Source organism: Macaca thibetana, chromosome 5 (genome assembly GCF_024542745.1).
Source record: "Macaca thibetana thibetana isolate TM-01 chromosome 5, ASM2454274v1, whole genome shotgun sequence".
NCBI classification, from domain to species: Eukaryota; Metazoa; Chordata; class Mammalia; order Primates; family Cercopithecidae; genus Macaca; species Macaca thibetana.
Genome location: NC_065582.1, coordinates 79689625 through 79714541, shown reverse-complemented (window position 1 = coordinate 79714541; position 24917 = coordinate 79689625). Strand labels below are relative to the sequence as shown.

The 24917-nt window shown below is 38.6% G+C and overlaps 2 protein-coding genes across 2 annotated transcripts in view; one reads left to right on the top strand and one right to left on the bottom strand.

Moving 5' to 3' along the window:
• The window catches only part of COL25A1 (collagen type XXV alpha 1 chain), a 490679-nt gene extending 470853 nt beyond the window's left edge, over positions 1–19826 (bottom strand). Inside the window, exons 1-3 of the mRNA XM_050791058.1 lie at positions 19648–19826; positions 18896–19248; positions 17777–17846 (exon numbers count right to left, since the gene is read on the bottom strand). Coding sequence (XP_050647015.1) covers positions 17777–17846; positions 18896–19192 — 367 coding nt within the window. The 5' untranslated portion in view covers positions 19193–19248; positions 19648–19826. The remainder of the gene's footprint in view (positions 1–17776; positions 17847–18895; positions 19249–19647) is intronic.
• The window catches only part of MCUB (mitochondrial calcium uniporter dominant negative subunit beta), a 1088652-nt gene that overhangs the window by 701940 nt on the left and 361795 nt on the right, over positions 1–24917 (top strand). The gene's annotated exons all lie outside the window — the stretch shown is intronic.

Below are 24917 nucleotides of genomic sequence, written 5' to 3'. Positions count from 1 at the left end.
GGTCTCACCATGTTGCCCAGGCTGGTCTCAAACTCCTGTGCTTAAGTGATCCTCCCACTTTGGCATCCCAAAGTGCTAGGACTACAGGCGTGAGTCCCATCAGCTGGCAACGTGTTTTTAAAAATTACTTGAATGCTTTTAGGTAGGTCTTACAATCCAATCTGCTGGCAAGATAGCCTAGTCTAACAAACTTCACACAAGTGTGTTACTTGTCTGACATTTGAGTTTGCCATCTGGCTTTAGACTTTAGTCTGACCCAGAGTATCTTCATTTATACTAACATTTGTTCCCCCTCTCTTCCGTTTCTTCCTGCTTTCTAGAAACTCATCAAGCCCTACTTCTGCAAGTTGAGAAACACTTTCTTTATTAACCTTAGACTATCTCAGCTAAAGTTCTGCAAACCTCCAAACTACTTCCCTCCAAATACCCTTGGGGGAAAACATCTATCAATCCACAGAACAGCTTACTCTTAGTTATATTATTTTATCTAAATGCGAAAAAAAACAGTGTTCTATAACCAAAAACGTTTGGAAATTCTATATTACATGCTCCAGCTATATTACATGCTCCAGTTTGGAGATTCACGAGGCACAAAACCTACAGTAAATAAATCTGCATGTATGTGTTTAATTTAATGTATCTCTGATTTATTTGATCTTGGTATCTTCTTCCTTACAATATTTGTTAACAATAAAGTGGAAATGGGACCAGGTGCTGTGGCTCACACCTGTAATCCCAGCACTTTGGGAGGCCGAGGCGGGCAGATCACCTGAGGTCGGGTGTTCAAGACCAGTCTGGCCAACATGGCAAAACCCCGTCTCTACTAAAAACACAAAAATTAGCCAGGCATGGTGGCACGTGCCTGTAATCCCAGCTACTCAGGAGACTGAGGTAGGAGAAATACTTGAACCCAGGAGGTGGAGGTTGCAGTGAGCCAAGATCACACCAGTGCACTCCAGCCTGGCCTAAATGACAGAGACTCTGTCAAAAAAAAAAAAAAAAGAGAGACAGACAGACAGGAAGGAAGGAAGGAAGGAAGGAAGGAAGGAAGGAAGGAAGGAAGGAAGGAAGGAAGGAAGGAAGGAAGGAAGGAAGGAAGGAAGGAAGGAAGGAGAAAGAAAAGAAAGAAAGGAAGAAAGGAAGGAAAGGAAGGAGAAGGAAGGAAGGAAGGAAGGAAAGAGAGAAAGAAAGAGAGAAAGAAAGAAAGAAAGAAAGAAAGAAAGAAAGAAAGAAAGAAAGAAAGAAAGAAAGAAAGAAAGAAAGAAAAGAAAAGAAAAGAAAAGAAAAAAAAGAAAAGAAAAGAAAAGAAAAGAAAAGAAAAGAAAAGAAAAGAAAAGAAAAGAAAAGAAACAAAGGGAAAAGAAAGAGCAGTAGTTCTCTGAGGAACACAGTCGAAAGCACTGCAAAGCACAGAAGACAAGTAAATGGATCATTGTAAAAAAGCAATTCCAAAGGTGCTCATAAATAGATTATTGGCAACTAAAAGAGAAAAACTACCAGAAAACCATGGGGCTCTGTGCTGAACTCTCTCATGCTTAAGTATTTTATTACAAAATCAGAAGAGAACACCATTAGTCAGTTTTCATCAAATTTCCAAGTCACATGAAGGCAAAAGAAGCTAGAAATTTATTGAAAGAATAATTATTCCAACAAATTCTGATAAGGCTGGATTTAGGTTTTATAAACATAGATAAATATTTAGTAAAAATACATACATAGTCTTGAATTTGCCCCCCCTATGCCCCACCCAGGAAAAAAAATCCTATACAATAAAGAGTGAGGAAGACAGGACTTAACAGCATATATAAAAAATACTTAAGGATTTTCATCAGTGCTAAATTCGGTATCAACCAATAGAATTATGAGACCAGCAAGAAAGTTATTATAATTTTAGTCTGCCTTACTTAGCAGTCTAGTTTCTAGAACTAGGGAAGTTTTTTTCTCTCCCATTCCTGCATATGCATCAGGCCACATCTGGAGCTTCATTGAGAATCAATTGCACAAATTTAAGAAAGAAATAGATGAGCTTGAACCTCTGAATGAATTAAGGGAATTTATTCTAAAAATAAAACCATCAATAGGAAATATAATAGGTCACTTTAAATACTTGAAGAGTTATCATAGTACCGAGGTACTCAACTTGTTTTTTATGATGTAGAGCGAGAATGGTATGTAGAGTCAAATGATCCATGCTATATAAAGAGAAGAATCTCAACCTAACAAAAAGATGACGTTTTCTAACAAACTTGTCCAAAATTGAAAGTACTATTTCAAATGATAATCATAAATTGAATGACTTATGTCACCAACCATTATAGCCAGAATGTCATCAAGGGAATTCAAGTATCAAATGTAATGTATGTCTAGATAACCTTCAAACACACTCTCTCCAACACTGAGATTCTAAAATACTAGCCAAGGCAGCATTGTCCCTTGGAGAGAACATTATCAGGAATAATGCAATTCACACTATCTAAAAAAGGGATTATCAGTGCCAGTGGGTGTGAGAAGCTGAATGCTGACTCAAGAGAGCTGATGGTTCAACTTTCAGGATTTTGCAAGCCCACTGTTAAACACAGCGATTATTAAAACAAATTTTATAAACTTACCATTTAAAAATTACCCTAAAAGCAAAGCTAATAAACACTCAAATATCACTTCCTAATGTTACTTTGTTAACTTGAAAGCAACACTGGTAGGATATTTACAACCGAAAAACTTGCAAATGCTACAAATCAGAGTTGTGTTGTTTTTTGTCGGTTTTTTTTTTTTTAAGTGCTTAAGCATTTATTAGCAGCATACCACATCAGTAATATCTTAGCCAAGAAGAATTAACTGGGCTCCCACATATACAGCTTGAGGCTGGTGGAAGAGAAGTAGGAATCAAAGTAATCTTCCTCAGGAAACAGAAAAATTAGAAACAGGAAATAGTATCTGAACTTTCAAAAGTTATCTGTCATCCTATTAAACTGTGGTATAATTATACAATAGTGTATAGCCTTCGAAAAGAATGATGTAAATCAATTTGTGTTAGGAAAACAGGCAACAAACTATAGCAACAGACACCTCTGAACAGAGATGGTATATTGTGTACCACTTTTAATTCAAATATTTGCATTTTTGTTATATGCATGGATCATTTAATAATAACAATACTATCATCAAACACGAAGAAAGAGTTCAACCTTGAGGTACACCTTGAGCATAAGGCAACAGAAGCAGCTACAATGCAGAGGAAAGAACAGCTTTGACAAAACAATAGAAATAGAAATAAAAATTCTTAGCCCCAGCAGGTACTATAAATGGATGCCTCCTGGTGAGAAGATGATCATATATCCTGACTGTTCTGACTACCCTTCATTTCCTGTTCTTCTAAGAGAACTAGCTGCAGAGTATATATTCTTGCCTTTTTCATTCACTGGGAATAAGTAAAGAATGATTCTCGACTGGGAATGATTTTTGCTTCCTCTGGGACATTTGGTAAGATCTGGAAACAGTTTTGGTTATGGAAGCCAAGGAGTGCAACTGGCATCTAGTGGATAGAAACAAAGGATGCTGCTAAGCATCCTATGATGCACAGACCAGCCCCCAACAATAAAGAATTAACCAATCCAAAATATCAGTAATGGGAAGGTTGAAAATCTGTATATCACTGTTACTGAAGGCCACCTAATTCCATCTCTGTTCTTACAACCCAAGGGAGTCTAACCAAGACCCAGAGATGCCGCCTTCGCTAGAAAACATGACCATGGAGTCTGATCCAACATTTAGGAGAGCCAGCAAGGCTCCAATAACTGCCATGGAAGGCATCTTGGGGAAGGGTTAAAAATGTGACAGTTGACCTAACAACTGGCAGAGATCATTTATCTTCAGAAAAACCATCTCATTGGTGTGTTAGCAGCATTTCTGCAAAGTATCATAATACACACACACAAAAAAAATCCAAATACCAATTTCTCTGATAACACGTTACTATTTTTGAAGTTATGAAAAGTAAACTGGAATTATGAGTTCAAATACCAATTATCATTGATCATTGTAGGTTTAAATCCATTAAAATTGTATATGGTTGGCTACAGGCCATACTTGTGTAACTATTAATTCTATTGCAGTCTTCAGTCTGCTTATCTGACACCATTAGCTCTTCACAAGGGTTTAGCAGCCTACTTATTTCCCTAAACAGTCAGGCATTTGGCACAGGGTCTCACCCATGGTAAGTCACAATAAACATTTTATTAGTTAATTAAAAAAATTTTTAAAGACTGCTATACACATGATCTTTCACCTTTGTCTGAGTCTACTGGCGTTAGGTAATACCAGAGGTCAGTTATCAACCACAATATATCATTTTTAAATACTAATATCTAAAATGTTTAATATTTATAATTAATCCCTCCTCTACCTAGTAATATGAGACAACCAGAATGTAACTTGCTTTTAAATGAAGATAAATATTTCCCTACTAAACCCACCAATCCACCTGTAGTTTCAATGGATTCCCCTCACCCATAGCCCCCATTCTGACATACTTTCTTCCTAGAATGTATAGGCAAGGCCATCATCTAGCTTCAGCCATTTTTCTGCCAAAATCCAAGTTGCTGAGGTGGCAGCAACTGAGACAAGCAAGAGCAGAGGAGAGCATCCACATACCGAGGAAGCTGAAGGCCGAGCTGTTTGAGGAGCTGATAAAGTGAATGCTGCATGTGGGTAGAAGAGGTAAAGCAAGATCAAACAAGGCAGGCCAATGGGAGACATATGGGCCAAGAATAGACAAATTTTTCAAAGCATGGATTAAAAACAACGTTGTCTGAAGCAACAACACATGCATGAGTAAGATGGGAACTGGCTGGAAGTATTCAAGAAAAAAACAAACTAGGAGATGAGATATCTGAAGTCAAAGCCAGGAGGGCCAAAATAGCAGTATAAAATCCCAGAGGCAACCATATGCTCATATCAAGCAAATGCAGTCTACAGATGAATGGTTTCTCCATTCAAAAAGGTCCTTCAGTCCTTCCCCTTCCTCAGCCTTATTCAGGCTCAGGAATAACTAAGGATTTCCTCCTCTACACCCCTTGCTAGAGTAAAAGGCTAGATATTTTTGTAGATTACGAAACAAATGTCATTTATGAGCTCAAAATTTTAAATACAGTAATGGAGTTAGTATAACATGCTCTGTTTGCTCTGTTGCTAAATACACACAGTGAAAAATATAAGACAGGAACATGGAATTGATTTACTCACAAACATTTTCTTTTCTAATCACAATGTGGTTCCCTGCAAAATCCGTTATGATGAAAGATGATCTTTAACCCCTTTGTATATCTTACTTTTCAGGTTTTTTATATTAAATATTTACAATAGGCACTATTATTAATAGGGTGGTTCCCTGAAAGTACAGAAAAGGGAGAAAGGCTAATGTAACTGCCTGTACATAATTTCCCAAAACACAAAGACGAGGTCAGCAACTCCTTCTTCAACATTAGTGGAACTATTCATTGGTACCTAAATATAGGAAGCAGAGTCTTCCAAAGTGGTGTCCAACTCAAACAAATTGTCAGTGTTACAATTTTCCATTTTACACTGATGTAAATCATACCAGTAATGCAATAGCATAACAATTAGCACCACCCCCATGGGCCTAGCAGATAAAGTATATAAAGCCCAAACTCAGAGGAACTGTCTTTTAAATAACTAATTTTAACAGAAATGAAACCATTTAGTCTCCCAAATCCATAGGTTAGGAATTTGAAAGGAAACAGAATAATAAATAATCATTACTACCAGGAATACTAAATTACACACACACACACACACACACATATATACACAAAATTTTTTGCTTACCTAAAGAACTGTTTCCTATGTAGTTGCTTTAGTCATATAGGGAAAAATGTGTGCTCCTATGGAAAACTATGCATTGTCTATAGCACATCTTTCCTATGTATCTGATTCTGATTCTTTGAGAGCTATTTTATAACTGTGTAAGTTGTAGACAATATCACAAAATCACTTTTGTCTATAGACATACAAACTCTATCTGAGTATAACCGACTTCCCACTGTGAAAAAGTCCGTTTTGCCTCCCTTCGTACATCAATTTCAACATTCCTGAACTAAAAATATGTATGTCTTTAAACTCTCCTTTGAAGTGGTTATAATACCTTACTAGTTCCTTCTTTAATGATTTAAGTAAAATCTTTAACACTTGTTAATTTTACACCTGTATGAAACTCATAATTTTATTTCTTGAAATTTGTATTTTAATAGTAATTTTTGAGAAAACAATCAGCTACTTTTTGAAATGTGGGAGAAATATTGATATTTGCCATTGATGTTTTCTCAGTTATGCTGCTAAATTGAATCATGAATATAGCTATCACCCAGGAAAGGTCCAGAGGTTTTAGGACCCAAGGGTGATGAAGCTCCAAATCAGAAGCTGACAGTAATCCAGGTAAAGTGTCATCAACAGAATGGAGGCAAAATAGGGGTTCTATCCATGCTAGAGAAGGGGAGGGAAGATAGGAGATCCCCCTGAGTAGAATGGGGTTCTTATGTAGGGACATAGAACATCCTCTGTTTTTGTAGTTTCATAGCTATATGGCTACCTCCCAAAGACATTTCTGTCCACTCTGCTTGCCAACCGCGGATCACATTAGGGCAATGCTTGTTGATTGAGGGCCTGTTTGCTGTATTTACTCTTGGTGCTTTAGGAATCCAATTAACATTATTAATCTCATCACATCCTATAAATGTGAAACAGTGTGAATGTTTAAAATGCTAGCAGTATATGATTACAAATAAACAAAAGTGTGGATGTAATAACTTGAAAATGATGAGAAAAAAATGATGTATGATACATATATACAGGGGATACATGTTACTGATTATAAAATTCCTCTGTCTGAGATTTCTTCTTGAGGATTGATGATAGAAGCAAGGGTTTTCTGCTCAAAAAGATGAAAGCTTAAAAGAATAAAAGACATTCTGGGCCGGGCGCGGTGGCTCAAGCCTGTAATCCCAGCACTTTGGGAGGCCGAGACGGGCGGATCACAAGGTCAGGAGATCGAGACCATCCTGGCTAACACGGTGAAACCCCGTCTCTACTAAAAAATACAAAAACCTAGCCGGGCGAGGTGGCGGGTGTCTGTAGTCCCAGCTACTCGGGAGGCTGAGGCAGGAGAATGACGTGAACCCGGGAGGCGGAGCTTGCAGTGAGCTGAGATCCGGCCACTGCACTCCAGTCTGGGCGACAAAGCGAGACTCTGTCTCAACAAAAAAAAAAAAGAAAAAAAAGAAAAAAAAAAAAAGACATTCTGAATCTAATATGTCATGCGCTCACCCACAGAATACAGAATGTATACCTGAAACTTCTCCATTCAAGGCATTTTTTGTTATAAAAATAAATGAACCTTTTTTAAATATACCAAAAATGGTAACATAAATTTTACCACCAATATACAGCATTCCTCATACAGAACTTGCTTGCAGAACCAACCCAATATTCAGGAAAGTATCCCCAGAAGTAGCTAAAACTTGGAGCATTAAATAATTTTGTACAGAGGAAATTATATGCAAGAACATAAAAGTCCTGGTCTCTTTACGGATGTAATTTCTCAATGCTAGAGGTTTGGGGTTTTTCAAATTAAAAACTTCCAGATGCTTAACATGTATGGTAGTACTAAGTCAAACTTGTCAGACTTGCTGCTTAAAATCCTGGGAAACTGTCAGTATATCTATAGGGGTTGGGAAGGAAATTTAAGGAATACAGTTTAGTTAAATCTCTTTTTTTGTAGTTTATAATAGCTTTGGTTGGCATGCATCAGGGGCGTCCAATCTTTTGGCTTCCCTGGGTCACATTGGAAGAATTGTCTTGGACCACACATTAACGATAGTCAATGAGAAAAAAAAAATTGCAAAAAAACTCATAATGTCTTAAGAAAGTTTACGAACTTGTGTTGCACTACATTCAAAGCCATCCTGGGCCACATGCAGCCTGCAGGGACATGGGTTGGACAAGCTTGGCCTATATGGTCTTTCCAGCCTTTATTACTTGTTCAACTTTCCTATTTTTGTTGCTTTACTGATAGTCTTTTTGCAGAAGACAAAGTAACCAGTTAAAAAAGAAGTCATTTTCTCTTCCAGTCTTCCTTGAAGTCCACAGTTTGAGACTGTGTATTAAAGAGAAAATAAATTGCTCACCAAAGCTTGATAACTTGTATAACTGCTGTGTCATTCTGTGTCCTACCAGACAAGTGACGAAGGTGCTTCACTTAGCCAAACAACTGTCCACAGCTAGCTACTCATACAGTAAATAGTGCTGCTGATGACAGTGGGCATTCATTTCAATGTGAGGGAGAGTATTGTCTTTCAACTTTTCTTTTGCAGTACTTATTACAGTATGATTGTAGCCAGATTTATACTATGTGAAATGTATTGCATATCTCACTTACTATTGGCTAAAATCCTGTTAATTCCTAGAGATATTTCCTATTACTATTTATGTGCAATTCATGTATTCTCATTGTGCCATCAACTTAAATTTCAATATGCAAACATCATCATTTTCATACACAACCAAAAATCAAATCAAGTAAGAAAGTCTCAGAGATCTTAGAAATATCTTTAGAAGATCTTAGAAGTCTTATAACACATATTTTCTATAAATAATATAATTTAGGGAAGAGTTATTTTTCATATACTACCTCGTGGACTAAATATTAACTATTCATCAAAAAATCAACTGCTTTAAGTAAATACATTTTAAAAGAATGAACTGCTATAACTTGGTAATAAAGCTCTGTGTGAATATCTAGAATCAAAAAATAAGTAAAAACATAAGGGAAGAAATTTGAAAAAACAGAAAATTGTCATTAGAAGAACAAGAACAATATTGTGACTTGAAGTCTTAAAAAATAAGAGACTTTAAGAAAAAGGATGAGGTGAGATGTAGATTTTCTAGTGAACAGTACCATGCTCAGTTACACAGTGCATTTACCCAGCTTTCCTGTGATACTATTATTACATCAGCTTCCTTGCTAGAATACTCCAACCCATTAAAGAGATGATATTACAACAATAGTCATTTTCAGACTTTAATTTGAATAAATAATTTTACTACCATCATTTCTAGTCATGCTTCTAGTACAGTATTTCAAAGATCACTTCTGTGTTGACAAGTGTAAGTCCTCTGGGGCTTGCAATTTCAATAATTTTCTAATAGTGTCCTACAGAGTCCTAAGGTTCTTTGGAGATGCCTCAGGGGCCAGCATCGGGGAGAGAGGTGGGCAGCAGAAAGAAAGAGCATGGAGGCTATTGGCTTCTGCCCACTCTAGTCTCTGATGTCAATCAGTGTAGCTAACATTGTGTGCAATTTCATATGCTGGGGTTTCTCATATAATTTCATTTTTTAAAAAGGTTCAGCATTTTAAATAAATGTTTTAAATAAACATTTTAAATAAACATTTTAAATAAATGTTATAAAATCCCTGTACTACTTAATCTCCAAGATTTATATTAGTTTTAATATGTTATGGCTCACAAAGTTCTCAGAGAAAAGGTTTAAAAGGCATGGGGATGAGAATAGTAATGCATGGAAAGTGATGCACCACATTAAAAGCCTCAACCCACATTTTCAGATCTTCGTTATAAACATCTTGCCATTTTATAGAGAACCTTCTATAGAGAGCTTTATGATGAGTCCTAGAGATACACAGATACAACCCAGAGTCCCTGCCAAGGAGCTCACGAGTGAGATTGGTAGTGGAATACAGCTGTACCATGAGATCGCTTATCTGGGAAGAGACTGTCAGTATATCTACAGGGGTTTGGAGGGAAGTTTAGGGGATGCGGTGAGCCCATAAATGACATTGGTAGTAGAATAGTTATACCATGAGACCACCTACCAGTTAGCATGTGTCAGGATCTGCCCACAAAAGTCACTTGGTCCCTGACCCATTTAACCCACTTGATTCCCAATCAAGTTGATAACCATCCTGAGAAAAGCAGTTATTTAAGAAGCATTTTTCCATTTGAACGTCATCTGCTCTGACCTTGTGCCCTAATTCTTTCAGTAAAAAATGATTTTTAGTGTTCCAAAGTTCACTTAGGAGCCCTAGAACTGGCCAGCATTTCTGGCATGACTTTAAAGTAAAAGCGTTGGTTTTTGAGTGGTTTGTGGAAATCACTTTCATCTTATGATCATATCATATATTATCTTAAAATGCTGGCTGGAATCTGGAGTCTCTGAGATGACACATTGGGGTTTCATAATTCCTAGAAGGGTAATACAAACAACTTACCTTTGATAGCTCCCAGCATTGACCTAAGACATCAGAATGCTGAGTAAGAAATGGATCAATTTTCCTGACATATTTCACTGTAGCATCTTAAAGATCAAAAATGGAGGTATAATACAAAGCTATAATGGAGAATTCCTCTGACTCCCTAACTATTGTCTAGAATTATATAACAATAAGAACTCTAAAATATCAAGTTTTCTAAATATGATGATAGAGAAACATGACTCTGAGAGACTAGGAAATATAAGAGGCTTTTTCCTCCCCTCTTTTACTCTCCTTACATGTGAACTCTTTGGTAAAGAAGGGAAAACAATAGACTTTACCCCTTCCCTGATCAGCTACTTTTAGTTAGACGCATTCTGACTCTCAATACTACCATAATGTACAAACTAGAGCTGGCTACAATTCCTACAATTTACTCAGCCACTTAGCCTAAATGCGAAAATTGTGTTTTAAAATGTGCTGACCACATTTCAAATACAAGAATAAAAATATTGTGTACATAATCCAGGAAACTAGAGTTCCTAAAATCTAAATAATTAACATCCAAATGAACAGACATAGACTTGGCATTCATGACAAATAAGGTGTATGTCTACTAAATATGCCTTTATAGCAAAAAGATGAATTTAGCAATAAGACTAAAGAATACAATATGAAGAAAAATAAAAAATGCATTTCAACTCTCATATTATGTGGCAACTTAAAGTTGAAATGAAGACTCTAGATGAAATTATGTCAAAAGCATGACAGTGATTCCAAATGATTCTGGATTTTGAGAAATTCCAAAATGTAAGTACAAAATCCTCAACAGGTAAGTTCAATTACATTTAGTTCATTTATTCTATCTACTGGGATAGTAGCTTAAACTTCATATCTGTGAGTTTATCTACTAAATGAACATTTTGACTAATATAAATGTGAAATTTACTAGATTATTCTAAATATCTTAAAGCTGATAGGACACTAGAGTTTTCAAATATAGGTGGAAGAAATTCCTTGCTGCCTCCATGAATCTTTTTCATTGCAAACAGAAGTCAAAAGATAGAAGTCAGCTATAGATTTAACTGGGAAGGAGGAGGCAGAAGAGAGGAAGTCCGGCTATTCAGCTCAGTTCCTCCTCCTAGTGGTCACAAAGGGGAGGTACCTGCCATCTGGTGTCATTTCCTCAAGGGCTCCTTTCGTTTAAATGACACAGAATAGTCATTTGGAGGAATACATGATGCCAATGAAAAGTGCTCAATTTTAATTTGTAGGTGATTTCCACTTGCTTCTGCTTCTCACTCTTCTATACTTATTTAAAACAGTCAATTTTAAAATAATATTTCTTAATTGCAAGATTTCTGAATAAATCCCAAATGAAGCAGTAACTATCCATGTCTAAGAATTTAGTATGCGGGCACACCACAGTAATTTTTTAAAACAAACCGGGGAAACAGTGTTAAATATCATGGTGTGTTAAACCACCACATGGAACTTCACCCATATTGGCAAACCAGGGAGGCTGGGGATGCGTCTATATTTAACCATCACATACTAGGCTATAGCCGCAGCCCAGATTGACTCATACATTGTTTTCACATTCTCAGCTTCCTTCAAACCACCAAGTAATTGTTTATAAAGTGATAGTATGAAATAAAAACCTTTTTCATGATAGGTTTTGGACGGTTTCCACTAGAGATAACATAGATTGATGTTATTTGGATAAATGTCTTGTGAGGTTCCCTGCAACAGGAAATGCCCCCCTGGGCTGCAAAGCAGTCCTGATTCTGACGTATTTCCTCATCAGCTCTCCATTTACCTAATCCTGTTGTTAAGAGGATGCCCCTTCTCATCCCTAGACCTAAGCCTGACATTCAGATACTATTTTCATTAACATCACATAGTTGATTTTGTACAATTACAAAGCAATCAGAAGCATGGTAGGATATTACGGCCCTGAAAGGCTTCTTATGTCTACATATAATTTGAATGAGCTGGAATGAATGAAACTCTATGCAGAATTTGTACCCTTTTCTTAAGTAATTCCCAGCTAATGAAAAAAATAGAATTATTAAGGCAAGAAAGAGAAAAGAGTAGTTTAAGAATTAGCTTCCTAATAACTTGTAGACAAGAGAAGCCAAGAAACAAGAACATTGCTTCAAGAGACAATTTGTCATTTGCCCTTTGGGTGTCTGGGCATTTTTACCAGCTGTCACTCCTGGACCAACTAAAAGTGTTACATCCAAACTGTTGTACTCATTAGGACTGAAACAATTTAACATGGATGCCTGAAGGCACTCGGATATCACATTGTATTGTTTGGCCTTATAAGAAGAGAGGAATGCCTGCTATTCTCATTTAAATAAAACTTATAGCATTTTAATTTGATTTCTTTCTGCAAACTGTTTCTGACTATTCTTTACCTTACATAATTGAAAATCTATTATTACTCCCTTACTTGATGCACTCTTTCCATTCACTGTGCAGCGTGTTAGGATAAAAACATACAGCCTAAGTGGAAAAACCATGTATAGTAAGAAACACAAGTTTTATGTGAGAAAGTAAATTTATGTTAGAAAGGTAATTTAAAGGTTCTTCTTATACAATGGGAAAGAGTACACAACCATCAAGCTACAGTTAACATTTATTTCCACCCAAAACTGAGAACACAGACAACGAGGTCAGTCACCAGGGGCAATATTGTTTGCATTTATGAATCTTGCTTGCCTATGTGAATTGCTTGCCTACCTGTATTCTTATTTTGTACACCATCATTTTTATGGACTTGGAGTGTACAGAGAGACCTCAGAAGTTATCTACTGTATGTTTTTTATGTCTAGTTAAATTCTCTAAGCAAATGACTAGCTGTGTTACATGGAATGATTATCACGAATGTACAGGAGCCAGGTCCAGTGGTACTGTTCAGTAAGCCAGACATGAAGTTTCTCTCCTTATTCAACCTAACTCTCCCTATTTTCAGGAGAAAAGTAGAAGAATAAGCCATCCTCCTCCTGTCTACAACAACCCTTTACATATTAAAAGTGACTTTTTTGTTTCACATGGGGTAAGTATACCAGGTATCAGTACACCTCTATCTGTTCATAAATTCTTGGAGAGCTAAAAGGCAAATCAGCTTTTTATCCATTGCTAGAGCTTTTATTTTCATCAGAAACCAGATTTTCTCCTATTGTGAACTTCTAGAAGAGAATTATACTTTTTTCTCTATTTTCCCCAGAGAAAAGAAAAATAAAATCTTTGGGTTTACAAAAATGGAAGAGATTTTAGTCATCTGCCCCAAAGCCCACTATACTTTTTCCTGGTTGCACTTGTCATACCTGTATATTCATGTCATTTTTAAAGAATTGTCTGTCATCCTCATCAAAATGTAAGCTTCATGAGGGAAGATACCAAGTCTGCCTTGTACACCAACATTTTCCCAATGTCTAGTACAGTATTTGGCATACAGCAGCCTTTTCATTTAACCTGAAGAACTGACAAATGCCCTTCAAAATCATTCTTGTGCAGCACTCCTATTTTGGAGATATGAAAATAGAAACTGTAAGAGGTGTTCTTGGAAATGACTTCCCAAAATTACATAACAAGTTAATGACAAATCCAGGATTAGAACTTTGGATTCTTTATTCCGCATCCTCATTCTTCCTCCACTATACCAAAGAGGTTCTTATACCTAACATCCTGGGCAGGCAACACTACTGATGAGTAAGATACGGAAAGCTTTGTGATCTACACATCTTTTGGTTGGCTGCCTGGCTCCCAGTGTTCTTCATCAGCTGGAACATAAAAACCTTCTCATAGATATGCCTGGTTTATGCATACTTTATGTAAGATTCCAAGAACAGAACCCAAAACTAAATTCTACAGCCATAGCAAAGAGCCAACTTATTCTCTCCAATTAGAGTTGAATTTTACAGAGGCCAAGCCACAGATTCCAGCTGAATTTCTCTGGTTCGGCTACTGCTAAAACAAATATTCTGTTAAATAAAGCTTCAATTTGTATGGAAATTTAAAAATTATTATTTTTTAAATTATTTTGGGTTTCTTTAAACCAAATATTTTTTAAAATAGAGTTTTTCTGAGTGCATGAAAGAAATAAATGCAAGTTTCCCAGGGTGACAAGATGATCTAAAACGGGATTGTGGTGATGGCTGCCCAACTCTATAAATCTGTTTTTAAAATCTTAAAATAGGTAAATATTATAAATTTTACTGCAATAGGCTGTTAAAAAATGAAAAGGAGTCACACAATTAAGCTATTTCTTTTTGTAAACATCTGGTATTAAAACTGTAAAGATATTCTTTAATATCCCCATGGTCTTTTAAGCCCAGGTCCTATCCACTTCAACCATGGTTTACCTAAAAGGTCAAAAGTTTTCCCTGCAATTTTTGTAAGAATAATTTAGGAGACTTATATAAATATCAAAAAAGAACCAATATTTATATAGCACCAAGAAATACTGACCAGTATGGTTATCTGCATGAATAATCTACAGATATATTTATTTAATTAAGTATAGTGTTCTAGTCCAAACCTGCCATTAGTTAGCCACTGGGTTTTTAGCAAATTATACAATATCTCCAGGTCTCAGTTTTCCCACCTATTTCTTATGTCTCTGTAGATCACAGTAGAGCTAAGTAGCATATAATATACTAAAAAGAATAGTAATTGCTATTGTCTAATGGATAGCCACTAATATGCCAGACTATTTAGGTAAACGCTTACCCTAAGGAAGGTATTATTAGTCTTTTTTTCCTTGTTTGTTTGTTTGTTTGTTTGTTTTTGCAGATGAGGAAATTAGAACATAGGAAAGTTCATTAGTTTTACCAATGTCACACAGTTATTTAGTACCAGATCCAAGATTCCAGTCCAGAATTATCCAGGTTCAAAACCTATACTTATTCTCTATTCCTTGGTAGACTGGGCTTTTGGTTCTATCAGATGTGGGCATGAATCCTGACCTTGCCTTTACTATGTTAAATTAATCATCTTCTCTGAATCTCAGTTTCCTCATCTGTAAAATGAGATTACTAATACTTAACTCAGGGTCCTTGTGAAAATTAAATTAGAGAGTACATCCCCTGCCATTAGAAGCCATTTTTTAAAAACTGTCTTTTTCATCTCTCCCTCACAGAGGTTCCTTCTTGTGCATAAAAATATATCTATAAATTCTATGATTACCTTAGAGCCTACCTGAATAAACCTCACTGGGATTGAGTTCCATCAAGAGCAATTAGAGTGAACGCAAACAACACAGCATTGCTTCTTTGCTATCAGTCCTTGGCTCTGTGACTGAAACTGTCAACAAGAGTGTCAACTTCAAGGGGTAGGCATCTGTCCACAGGAACTGAGCTGAGGTCACAGACTTGTCTCACTCTACCCTACAAACAGATGTCTAGGTGACATCTCTTAGTCACTGCAAACCAGAGTTAGAGCCAAACCAGGTGGAAGTGCTGAATCTCTTTTCTAATCCTCTTGGTCAGCCCGTTCATTCCCTAAAACAATTCTTCACAGACCATAATTCGAAATAACGAGTTTTCCCCAGGATATTATTTTCAACATAATGTCCTTATTTTGATGATGTCTGATTATTCCTCAAGCCAAAGGTAGTGTTTCCATCATAGCAGTTTGTCAGCAAGAAACCTGCTTGATTCTGCATATTAGAATGCACACCTTCAAATGTTTACCTCGAAAGTTGCCAGGTAAAAATTGATGTAATGTGGAGCTCTAGTGGTGGCAAGAGGTAAAGCAGCTATTAGTGGGAGCCAACAAAAAAGCCTAGGAAATCTCCATTTATTATTACATTAACATGCTAAGATGAAAAATGGTCCAAAATAATCCAAGATAATATACAGTAAATTTTAAATGTAATAGATTTCTTTTAGATTACAAGTTAGACTTCGTAGCTAGCCTACATTAAACATCCTGAAACAATTATATCTTCTCAAAAAATAGAACTCAATGCTGTGGTTGTCATTTTTCTATTTTTACTAAGTTCATTAAGAATCATATTAATTAAGCACTAGCTATTGTTCACAGAGCTAGTAAGAGTACCGTATACGAAAAAATGCTGGACTCTAAGTGGTATGATCAGTGAAGTTCTGTACCAACTGTCCTGGGAATTTAAATAATCCCTACAGGCTGATGAGGTGGCTGTGAGTTAATTCCCGCACAAGAAAAGTGCCTTCCTTGAATATTTGACTTCTGAGATATTTTCCAACTTAAAACAACTAAGAATGAGACCTACACTGTCAAAGGTTAACTCTTTGTTTTTCTGGTACCTAACGTATATGTCTTCTCACTCAAAAGGGCTTCATTTAAAAAATATAACTCTCTTATGTTCAAAAATTTAACAGAATATAAATAGTAAAATTTGTATAATGTACAACCTGGAGTTGACATTTAAAATTTCTAATGTGGTGCCTTGTTTAGCTGTGCCAAAACAAGTTATCATGAGGGGGAAAAGGTTTCAGAATATGAAAAAAACAAGAACTTGCCTTTTCATATATAAGTACTTAAGTATCATGTTCCTTAATACTAAAGAAATTTTAAGAGACTCACTTTCCATGAGTGATGATAAAAGAAACTATCATATTCACAAATGTGTTAACAATGTTTATCTGAAATAAACATCTCAACTCATGGGAGTTTTCCATGACTTATATGAGTTGAATCCACTAGATGTTTCCAATGGCCATATTCCAAGGGCTTCTAAATTGTCAGGTCTGAGATAACTACCAAGCCCTCAAAGGTACATGAAGGAAGACTTAATGATTACCCAGGGGGTCTTATTCATTATGTCCTTCTTCCCTGTCCTTCTACTAATATGCTGTCTTTAATATAGTTCCCTGAAGCTACACAGAAAAAAAAGGTAAAAGTATAAGAGCCTCTTCTTCAAAAGTCATTGAGAATGCAAGAGTTTGTAATGGGAAGCTCAAGATAAAGAACTGATTTTCTTTCAGTCATCATCTCTAGCTATAGAATAGGAGATGGAATCTTTTTAAGAGAATAGAAACAGCAGGAAAGGAAGTGAAGGTGGTTTACTAACATAATCGTATGCCAAAGGGAATAAACCAAAAAAAAAAAAAAATCTGCACTAACGCAATATGAGCGAGCCAGGAATTCAGAATCTAACAGTTCTACAGTCCTTTTCACTGTGGACATTAAGACAATTTAATTGAAGAATATTTTTCAATTTGTGAATCTAAGATGTTTGTTTTTGAACATCACCTTGCCTATATTTTCTTTGGTGATTATCTCTATCTCCTTTGCTTTCCCACAACAGGCCTTGGTATGCTGCTTAAAATAATATTTGGGGCTTTATTTTCCATCCTTCTGAATGAGACATGTTGATTTTATTAAAGCAAGTTGCAGTCTGCATTCTTTCTTTACTATTATTACAGGTAGACTTGACAGACACAGGACCTTTGTCTTAAAATGCTCTGCTCTGGAGGAAACCTTGTTAAAGAAGTTCCATTTTACCTGCTGGGCAGTTACATTCTGAAGGTGCTTCTCTTGCGATTCTTATTTTAGCCATATGTTCATAGGATTTCTGTAGGAAAAGAAGAGTTATTAACAATCATCAGTAGCACTGTAGAGACATGGAGTCTTTAGGGACTCTGGCCATACGCCTGATTTACCGGCATTTCATAACCTGCATAATTAACATTTACATAAGTACTTGGACTCTAGTCAAGAAAGTAACCATGCCTAAGCCCTAAAAAAAGACAATGACCACTGATAGGGTATCAACATTGCTGGACTTGTGTAACATCTTTCTCCATTCTTCCCTACCACCACTCTCTCTCTCATATGCAGTCAATGTAAAAACCTAGCACTAAAATGTTGCAGTACTAGGTAAGCTGTGGCTTACCAATAACAGCCAATATTTTATACATGAAGGTCAACTGCTTTATCATGCTAGGCTGCAACAACTGTCAAATAGGCTCCCCGCTAGGGTAAGGTTCCAGAAAACCCCCTTACTCTAGTCTAAAGTTGCCCTTAAACATAACATAGATTCCTTTCAACTCTCAACTCCAAGGGCTCTGCATTCATAAATACTCCGGCACTGCAACCTTTACCAAAAATAAAGCTACTTTTAAAAAAACGTTTAAACTTTTAATATGAAAAGATTGAAGGTGTGAAATTATTGACTTTACATTATACATGAGATTATTTTACATTTAAGAGTGATTACCTTTTTTGTATATTAATATCTATGACCTTAACCATCTTATAACATGTAAAAGATTTAACAGATGCTATTTCTGCAAGAAATATTCTCTCCACAATTGGGAAAGCCTCACATGTGACTTAGGATAACTAAAAAGAGGTAAAATGCCCTTTCCCCCTTTTAGAACTTCCTATATGTTTAATATGCAAACATTAAGAGAGAGTGAGGGAAGATTAGAAATAGGGATGGGGATATCAAGGGATGTGCACATATAAATATATGCTACAGTGAGCATAGATCCTTGCCTAACACACGCACGCGCACGCACACACACAGCCACACCAAGTTTGCGTACAGTAAGGGTAGCGGCTAGTCATGCACACAGAGTCACGCTTGTACAAGATGCAAAATACCCCAGCCTCTCACACCTGAGCCAGAAGTCGCTCCACTTTCTCTTGCACCATAGCCTTGAGCTGATCCAGGGTATCAGGCAGCAGATGAATGGAAGGGGCCCCTTTGGCGGATTCGAGAGCGGCGATCCTCGCCTGGAGGTTGTTGGTTTTCACACCCAGGTACAGGCAAGACACCACGGCTACCACTGACAGAAGAGCCGCCAGGAAGGCGCACGGTGACATGGTCCGGGCACAATGCTGCTCGGCAGGGCTCGAGTCCTCGGATCCGGGCTCCCGGGCCCCTCCTTTTCCTGCGTGCTTCTTCAGCAGCATCGTGGCGGGGTCGGCCGTCTCGGCTTCGCTTCCCACCCTCTACACCTTAAATAATCCTAAAAGGAAAGAAAAAGGTCGATTCCTCCAAAGTTCAGTCCCTGTGGTTGCACAACTAGCTGGTGGAGTCAAGCCCGCGAGCGGAGATGGACCCCTGCCTTGCTCAGCGTCCAGACCCGCAGGCGTGCACTATCCCCGCTTTCTTCTCTCCTCCCAGCTGGAAGTGAAAAGCACCCTCAGACCGGGGACCGGGTGGTGGTGGGGTAAAAAGCAAGACGAAGCCCACCCAGAGAGCTCTTCCGACTCCCAGAGGACAGACACCTCTTCCGAGGTCCCCGACAGCGGTCGCTCAGGGTCCGAGGGACGGCTACCGAGGCACGGCGCGGGGCCGCGGCTCGCCCTGGCCACGGAGGACCGAACCTGTTGCGCCTCTGTGAGTTTGCCTTATTTCTACCTACTCGGTGTCTTTCAGCACGCCGACCTGTTTCCCACCTGCATTCAGTTCAAGGCAAAAAGGCTGGGAGAGCACGCTAGAGCGCAGCGCGAAAGGGGCGGCTAAGGGGGAGAAGAGAGGAAAACCAAATAAACCCAAGGAGCCAATGCTAGTCGCGAAGCCGAAGTCGCGGCTGCCCGAAGGATCTCCGCAACCCCGCGTGCGCGATCCTTAAATACCCTTCGGGATGCTCGTGTGAGTGTGTGTGTGTGAGTGTGAGTGCGCGCGCGCTCCGAGCACGACGTCCCTCCCCCGACCCCCTCCCGGCGCCCGGCGTCCGGCCCGCGGCTCCCGCTGCTGCCGCTGCTGCGCGCCCCCCTTCCGAAGCCAAAGCAGGAACCCGCCTTATTATCATAATGTATTCACCTTGGCCCAGCCCGCGGGCCGGCCCAGGGAACCCCCCAGGGGGGCGGGAAGCTTGGGTGGGAGCGGGGCAGGAGGTCTGTTATTAGCATAATGCATGCAAATAGCTGGAGCGGCCACCGTGATTGGAGAGGAGCCTGGCGACCCCTCCCCCTGCGCAGAGTAACTTCAGCGTCCCCGAAGGCCACCTCTCTGGCCTGGGCCAGAGGCCGAAGCGGGGTCTGCTGCTCAAGAGGCGGCAACTTTGGCTTATACTGACTCAGTCCAGCGCCCCCTCTTTATCCCACTTAAAAATGGAGAAATGGCCTCCGGGAGGAAGATGTGAAGCAGAACGCTCTCTCTCTCCCGATCTTCACTCAAAAGCAGCCGCAGGAGCTCTTGCTGTCTCGCTCTGGTGCAGCGTTTTTCCCTCCTCCCTCACTTTCCCACATGCCCGGAGGCAAAGTGTCTGGCGGACGTCTGAGGTACATTTCCCCACTTCCCTTCTCTTCCCAATGCCGCCCGCAGATTCTCCAACGAGGGGAAGTTTTCTCTCCCCTCCCCCAGTTTCCTTGTCTTGACGGCAGAGTCTCCTCCCAGCTCTGTATTCCTAGTCTGTACTAGGATGCTAATGTGTTTTCCTGATTCCCTGGTTTGCGGGATTGTAAAAGGGAGTGTTGAAGTATACGCATTTCTCAGGATTTAGGAAAGGAATGAAGAATGAAGTCAGTTTTTCCTCTTACCTGACTCTCCTCATGCTGTTCCCGCTGGAACAAATTACAGGGTCTCTAATGGGATTTTGGAAAGTTGGTAACAAGTAGCATTTGACATCTAATTGACTTTGGGGAAAACAGAAATCCCACCTCTTATTCCAAAGAGTTCCTTCTTATCTCCCTATTTAAAAAAAAAAAAAAAACCATATATTTTTCCTATTCTCCTTGATCAAGCTAACCTGAGGTCGTTGCTTGTTGTAACGTTGTTGACTGTAATCAACAAAATACTTACACTTAGTTGGTCTTTCACACGTGTAAACGGATATTGCTTGGTATGAAGCAAGGTAAGGAAGTAACAGCATTAGAGGAAGAAAGAGACTAACATTGGAGGAAAACTCAATGAATTTTGCTATAAAGTGAAAACCATAATTCATTTATATTACACAGTGGTTCTGAAAGGATGGTCCTAGACCAATAACATCAGCATCACCTGAGAACTTAGCCAACATTTAAATTCTAGGTTCCTACCACAGATCTGAATCAGAAATGCTAGCTACTACCACTACTGGGAAAAAAAAAAAAAAAACAGCAATGTGTTTTAACAAGCCCTCCAAATGATTTTGATATATACTACTAAAGTTTGAGAACCACTGGTATAATACTTTCCAAAATATTTTCAAATACTTTTTTGAACCTCATAACCCTGCGACGTGAGGAATTACTGTTCCTCTTTTAAATATAAATAAAATTTTTAAGTAAATTTTAAAGAGATAAATTTCAAGCCACATTTAATTGTGATTAAACATGTTTCCAATAATGACCCAAATAATGGGAACAAATGTTTTAATGTACCAACTCTTTCCGTAACCTCTAACTATTCCTTAGTCTCCTCTGCAGGCTTTTCCTGTCATTTCTCTGAAAGTTGGTGCTCCCTGGGCCTCTGTCTATTCCATCTTCTCTTCTCTGTATGCTCTCTCCAGTAGAGTTCCCAGTGGCCATCATTACACTGATGAGTCATAAATTCATATCGAAAGCCCAAACCTCTCTCCTGAACCTTAGATCCATGTAGCCAGTTGCCTCTTTGCCATCTCCATTTGGATGTCTCACTCTTTAACCTGCAGCTTACCTCCAAACTCTACTCTGCTTTCTCTGTTTCCCATCTCAGCCAATGGAGTTGCCATCCATCCAGTCTCCCCAAGCCAAAATACCCAGTAGCCGGCCCTGACTTCTCCCTTGCCCTCCTCTCCTCATCTATTTAGAGTCCTTCAATACTTCCGGTTGTCCTTAGGACAAAGATCTTACATCTTTCAACCCCCACAACAAACCCCCTTGTCTACCATCTCAACAGCCTCATTGCTCATTCTTCCTCTCAGACTCTCCACATCAACTTCTCTGAAGTGTGGAAACAATGGGAATAAAGAGCTTTTTCTTTTGGACAACACACCGCTCTTAAAATTTCATTAGAAAAGCCATTTTCTGTCTTGACTGATGCCTACAGTAGGTTACACATTTAATTTGGATGATGCAATGTTCTTATAGCATGCTTTGTGTAAATTGGCCATGAGAAGGTACATTAACAACTCTTGCAAGCCCTCAGCACTATTAGATCTTAGTAGAGAGATAGAGTTGGAATTTTGTGGCTTTGAGATCTTTATCCAAAGGATTAGATTTGCTTTATGTCTTTGGTGGGCACAATACCTCAGAAATATACCAGCCATTAGTGCTAAGATTTCAAAACCCAGTAGATTCTCTGCATTAAGCACAGAGAACGTGTGGATCAACAAAGCTCTGAGGGTTTGAACGCATGTTGTTCTGTATATTCATCAAAGCACAGTTGTTATTTTGGTTCCAATGTGGAGGCTTCAAAAAAGTAAAAATAGCACTAAAAATGCTATAGTCCAGCTGACTCCAATTTGCCTGACTAATATCAATAGTTATTAATAGTAAAATGCAAACAGCGGGCTATAGGACAGGTATGCAGTGGGAAGAATAATGGACACCCAAACATGTCCATGTCCTAATCTCCAAAACAGTGAATGTGCTGCCTTGCATGCAAAAACAGATTGGCAGATATGATTCAGTTAAAGATCTTGAGGTGGGGAGATTTTCTTCAATTATGTGGGTGGGCCCAGTGTAGCACAAGGGTCCTTCTAAGGGGAAGGCAGGGTCTCAGAGTGAAAGGCAATGTAACAATAAAAGCAGAGGTGAGAGTGATGTGAATACTGGCATAGAAGATGGAAGGGGGTCACAAATCAAGGAATATAAGCAACTTCCAGAAGCTGCAAAAGATAAGGAACAAGTTCTCCCCTAGATCCTACAGAAAGAACACAGCCCTGCCAACACCTTGATTTTAAGACCTCTGGCTATCAGAACTATAATTAATAAGTTTGTGTTGTTTTAAACCACTAATTTGTGATAATTTGTTACAAGAGCAAAGGAAACCAATATCATCACGATCACAAGAAATCAATGTTCATCTGCTACAGCATCATAAGTGATATTGGAACCACCATAATGCCCTACAACTCAAGCAGACCCTGTAGTAACAAAGCGCTGTCTGTCAAATGTTTATACATTTCTATTTCATTGACATGCCCACTGGGAAAGGATCAGAGAGATATGCCCTCTCTCATGTCATATAAAATTAAGATGCCCTTTATGAAGACATATTAAACTGAATAAAATAAGTTGTTTCTTTGATGCCTCCCATTAATGCAACTCAAAAACAATAAGTCATCCAAGCTGTATAGTCACTTTCATCTCTCCTCCCTACTAATGCTAGCCTAGCCAGAATCCTGACCCAGGACTCAGCATTGCTACTGTTTTCTGCTTTGTTTTTGAGAGTGCGTCTCACTCTGTTGCCCAGGCTGGAGCCCAGTGGCATGATCATGGCTCACTCCAGCCTCCTGAGCCCAGACCACCTGGGCTCAAATGATCCTCCCACCTCAGCCTCCTGAGCAGCTGGGACCACAGGTAATCACCAGGCTAATTTTTTATTTTTTGTAGAGATGGGGTCTCTCTGTGTTGTCCAGGCTGTCCTCAAACTCCGGGGCTCAAGTGATCCTCCTGCCTTGGCTTCCAAAAGTGCTGGGATTACAGGCATGAGCCACCGCACCCGGCCCACTGCTAGTACTATTGTTACCAATCTCCATGACAGAAAAAAATGAAATAAAGATTAATGACAGAGAGGCATATCAGGAAGTTAAAGTAAGAAAGAAAGCACCTGGAGAAAGAACAAGAAAAGATAAAGGGGAAAACTGAGACAGAAGAAAGGAGCTTTTTAAGTGGGTAAAAGTGTTTTTTAAAAAGAAAAAGACATAATCCACTCCTATATACCTCTAGGAGGCTAATCTTTAAAGGACATAAAGCATAGAAGTGAGAAACTAACATATACTAAAATTTCTGATGGTTTATGTGTATTTAGAAAGATTATCTGCCCAAAGTAAATAGCTGAGATAATCGTGGTATGCTCTTTTTAGATATTAACTACATTGCAAAAAAAAATTTAGTTTTATTAGAAAATATATTTTAGCATCATTGGTTTTTGAGGCTAAGGTTTTTATAATCACAGTTTTCACCTAAGTTCACCAACAAAGCTATCAAGCAGAAGCGAATGTATGAAAAGATTTGTGGCCTTTTTTTTTTTTTTGGACACTGAGTTTCACTCTTGTTGCCCAGGCTGGAGTGCAATGGCACGATCTCGGCTCACTGCAAGCTCTGCCCCGCCGGGTTCAAGTAATTCTCCTGCCTCAGTAGCTGGGATTACAGGCATGCACTACCACACCCAGCTAATATTGTATTTTTAGTAGAGACGGGGTTTCTCCATGTGGGTCAGGCTGGTCTCAGACTCCCGACCTCAGGGGATCCGCCTGCCTCAGCCTCCCAAAGTGCTGGGATTACAGGCGTGAGCCACCACACCCGGCCTGTGGCCGTCTTTATATACCCACAACCACCCGTTGCGTCCACTCAGTACCTTAATAAAGAAAATGGGAGAATACATTATGTACAGTATTAAGCATGTTATTTTATATTCTTCAGATGAGAATGTGAGCTCATGGAAACATCTTTTAAGAAGACAAAGTTTCCTAAAGGGAATGGAGTAGGCAGCAAAGAGTTAAGTGAACCGAAACTTAAAAGATGCATTTCTCCCACAGCCAGGCAAATTTCAATAAATCATAAA